Source organism: Arachis ipaensis, chromosome B09, assembly GCF_000816755.2.
Source record: "Arachis ipaensis cultivar K30076 chromosome B09, Araip1.1, whole genome shotgun sequence".
Classification (NCBI taxonomy): Eukaryota; Viridiplantae; Streptophyta; class Magnoliopsida; order Fabales; family Fabaceae; genus Arachis; species Arachis ipaensis.
This window is the reverse complement of record NC_029793.2, coordinates 2,905,843-2,910,231: the sequence shown is the minus strand read 5'-3', so window position 1 is coordinate 2,910,231 and position 4,389 is coordinate 2,905,843. Positions and strand designations below refer to the sequence as shown.

Sequence of the window (4,389 nt, the reverse complement as noted above, 5' to 3'; positions counted from 1 at the left end):
TTATTTAGATTGACATTTATAATTTTATGTATATAATATTTAAAATTATATATTTATTAAATTTAATATTATATATTTATTTTAAAAATAATTAATAAATATAAAATAAAATAACTTTAAATTAATTTAGATTAATTTTTATTGTTTTTCAAACATTTTTGGCCCTACACATATGTGCTATGCTTCTAATATAAGGTTCAAAAAAGAAGGAAAATATTCTAACAAATAATCTCTGCTCTAATAATAAATGCAACAAATAACCTCATGCTTTCGATAGCTCATATGTCATCATAACATTAACCAAATAAATGGCAGTTTAGTCACAGGAAAAACAAAAGAGATTGAATCATTGAAAAGGACTTATCTCTTAATGAATTGATGTTGAAATTTAATAGTAAATTAGTATAATAATCTAAATACTAGGATTGTGATTTAAATACTAGGCAGTCTAACCGGAGGGAATATAATTTTATAAAATGTGTTGTGTATAATTGTTTTTAATAGTTGGTAAAAGTATATAAATGACTTCATATTTTAGAAAAATGCTAAATAAACAAATATATATTTGTAACCAAGTCTACAATTAAGTCTTATTATATTTTAATGAACATCTCAATATATCTCAATTCTCACCTTATTTAAAGTGTCAATTTACATAATTTTAGTGATTTTTATTATGCCAATAAACTATAAAAAAAACTTAATTAAACTTAACTACCAAAAAAATTTGATCATATACGTTGTAGCACCATTCTATATTGATATATTTTAATAAACTTCTTAGTTTTTACGTCAATAAATTATGATAAAAATTCATATGCAGTTATCTTTTATGTGAAGTTAATATTTTTTATTTAAAAAATTGACTAAATTATCATCTAATAATTTTTAACTATAAATTTTATATGAAAACAATTGTATGTGAGTTTTTATCGTAAATTATATATATAAAAACAAAAAACTTTTTCTCGATCTATTTAAAAGACTTTGGAGAAAATAAACTTGGAACAGTAGCCCCATGCCCCCATCCTTTAGTTACAAATGGAATTGGAACCACACAATCTATATATATGTGTGTGAGCGTGTGTGTCAATATATAGCAGATAGGCATGATTGCTACATATCATGCAAAGAAATTAAAAATTGGTTGGTGGTAGGCCTCAGTAATTATTAATATGGATGGAAACCGTAACTTTTATTAAGTCACATGCAATCAAACAAGTTCTATTAGTAAATATTAAATAACACTCGATCAAGAAGGTGTAATGAGATTCAGTGATGCACATGGCTAAAATAAAGAGTACAATTAAATAATACCTAATAAAACAAATCAAATATATATGATGGTGCCTAGAAAGTTTGTATGTTTAGAACGTGGACGAAGAGATTAAAAATATTTTTTTTTAAGACGTTTATATATATTATGATATTATTGGACATTTTTATTAAATTAGTTAATAATTTATTTTTTTATAAATTAAAATAAAATCTGATTTGTTAAGAAATTAAAAAATAACCATTAATACGTTCAATAATAATACGACACATAAGTGTCTTTATATGTATAGAATTTATAGAGATTTTACCCTCTAATAATGTCACTATAAAAAAATAATTTATTATCATGCTTTAAAAGTATGTCAAAAAATGAAAAAAAAAATATAAGAATAAAAATCATGTTTTTAAATTATCGACACGCTTTTAAAATGATCATATCTGCGACTGTATCAATTGTTTTATCACCATATTTTTATCGATTTATTAACATACTTAATTTTTTGGCACATTTTTATATGTCTATTACAACATTGAATTCAAATTAAACCATAATCTTCCTTTAAATTAAATTTACAAAAGAAAAAACTTCTATAAACTTTACATTCTTGCTACTTAACAAGAACAAAAGTTAGCTTCCTCCTCAAGAGTAGTTTGCTTCAAATTCTTTTCTAAATGAAAAATAAAGGAAAAATTTCGACTTCCAACACATACACTAATTAAATTAATTAATTTCTTGGAAGAAATAAACTCTTTATTTAGTTCCATCAAAATTGTTTTAAAAACTATATCATTTCCCATTCCACAATAAGAATTTAAACCAAACAAACACTCAAATGAAGAAGTTTCACTCAGAAAACAAAATTCGAAACAAACAAACCCTAATAACAAAACGAAAATATTTAGTAACAAAAAAAATTTAATCAAAATCAATCGAAATTTATTTTATTTAGTATTCATTAATTACTGCAGCAATTAATAAATATTAAATAAAACAAATTCTGACGATTTTTTTGTCTTTCTAACATTACCATTACCGTAACAAAAACCTTAAACCATTGAAACACCACATACAACAATCACTAAGTAAATACTGCAATCTATGAAAATCCCTCTAATGGCTTGATATGCAACCAAACCTCTCTCCAAGAGTCTCACTGCATCTCCCCAGCTTTGTAGATCCACAGGGTCTTCATTTACGCCATTGGTTTCTTCTAGAAGCTTCGCTTTTTCGCTATACAAGCGACTCAGCACGATTGTGACATTGGTTATCAAGAGTATGTAAAGTGGTCTCATGGCTTCCACCCTAGCCGAAATCATGTAACAGAAAACAACTATCATTGCTATCATCAAAGAGCTGAGGGCTCGTTTTGTCTCCGATGCTATGATGCATGCGTTGAGCTCTCTTGAGGAGAAGAATGGTGCCGGCTTAGGCGGTCCGGTTCTCTTTGACCGCTTTGCTTCAAGGGCTGCTTTCATCTGAGCAGCCTTTGAAGCTAGCGGCAGTTTTATTTTGCCACTATTGTTTTCGTAGCCATCAATATTCTTTGACATATTATCTTCTTCGGAATCTTGTTGCTCCAATTGTTTCTGAATGTCATAATCTTTAAAATTTGAGTACCTAAATCCACCCTGATGTTTTAACCTTGACAAAGCTGTAGAGGAATCTTGTTCATTCTCAGAACCACCTAAAAAAAATGACAACAATAATCTCAAAAATTATGGATCTATCTAAATGTATATTATTAAATAGTCGACTTCACGTGAAATTGATAGTTGAGAGTCATTAGATGAAAATTTAGTCAGATCAGTCAAATCATCTAACGGCTCTCAGCTATCAACTTCACGTGAAGTCAACTGCGCCTGAGTTTCTACCATAATTTAATATCATATCAATGCATCGATATTAAATTCAATATAATTATAAATTTGCATGACCTAAAAATATAACATGTATGTATTCGTTGTTGTAAATATTATGAAATTTCTTTGCATTTTAACTTATTATTTTCCCTTTTTCATTCAAATATTAAAAATCAAATTATATGAAATATAACTGAAGCATGCATAAGATCATGCATTTCTAATCTGGTGTCATCACCTACACTGTCAGATTCCTCTCACACTAACTAGTCACTATTTTCTAAGGGTTATTACATAATTGCAATTTTTATTTTATTTTTTATTGCTGCATGCATAAGATCATGCATTTCCAATCGTCAAACAATTATGGAGATGAATTGCAATGACAATTTTATTATTGTATCGGGTGATGATTATTCCAAGGGAATTTAGTTCTTTAAAAATTTTATTAATTGGATTGCAAATATAATCGTGATCATATATTACCAAGAAGATTGATTAATTGATATCTAAATTTTGTAACCATAAATATAATTAGTTCCTTTCATAAATTTCGTTTTAAACCTTAGCAGGTAAAAATTGAATCAAACTAATTGTTTTTGCAAATAAAAACATTAAATGTGAATATTACCCATGTACTCTTCTTCATATTCAGAAGCAAATGCAGGGGACAAAGATTGAGGACGCAAATGACGAAGAAGATCTTCAGCATTGTCCAAATGCTTATCGAAATTTCCTAATGATTGCGTTTGGTAATGATGGGGTTGCCTTGGGGAGGAGGTTCCAGAGGGAGGTTGCGGAGGAAGGGTATTGATCTTACCAGTAATCAATGCCATTCTGTCGCTACCTCTCTCTGCGATCCTCCTCCTCCTCTCTTCCTTTTCCCTTTCCTTTGCGGCCGCTTTTCCATTGTTGCTAGTAGCCATCTTTCTCCCTCTCCTTCTCCTTTTTTTTTCTTCTCTTTGTTTTGTTTTCTTTGTTTGTGTTCTGAAAAGGTCTTTCTGTTATTTCTGTTATGAGAATCTTTAGCATTGAAGTACGCATGTTTTCACCAATGCCATTTGATAAGACATTTTCTATTTTCCTCACACCAATGACTACCCACCTCTCAATTCTAATCAACATTTAATACATAGATAACTTATTAGTAGCATGGCCAAAATAATTCACATAGATACATAGATACATTTTCTATTATTATTATTATTATTATTATTATTATTATTATTATTATTTACCACGTGTATTAAA

At 28.1% G+C, this 4,389-nt stretch overlaps 1 protein-coding gene across 1 annotated transcript; it reads right to left on the bottom strand.

The window, feature by feature from the left end:
- On the bottom strand, positions 2,140–4,217 carry LOC107614637. The gene is made up of 2 exons (XM_016316778.2): positions 3,770–4,217; positions 2,140–2,963 (listed from the first exon to the last, which is right to left on the bottom strand). Exons 1-2 carry the CDS (start codon positions 4,062–4,064, stop codon positions 2,326–2,328), a joined length of 933 nt encoding a protein of 310 aa, XP_016172264.1. The 5' UTR covers positions 4,065–4,217; the 3' UTR covers positions 2,140–2,325.

What these genes read in the sequence shown, in the direction of transcription:
- LOC107614637 (XM_016316778.2), bottom strand. Translation starts at nt 4,064, where the DNA reads ATGGCTACTAGCAACAATGGAAAAGCGGCCGCAAAGGAAAGGGAAAAG. An exon ending in ATATGAAGAAGAGTACATGG is followed by an intron (nt 2,964 to 3,769) that starts GTAATATTCACA and finishes CATTTTTTTTAG; the next exon opens with GTGGTTCTGAGAATGAACAA.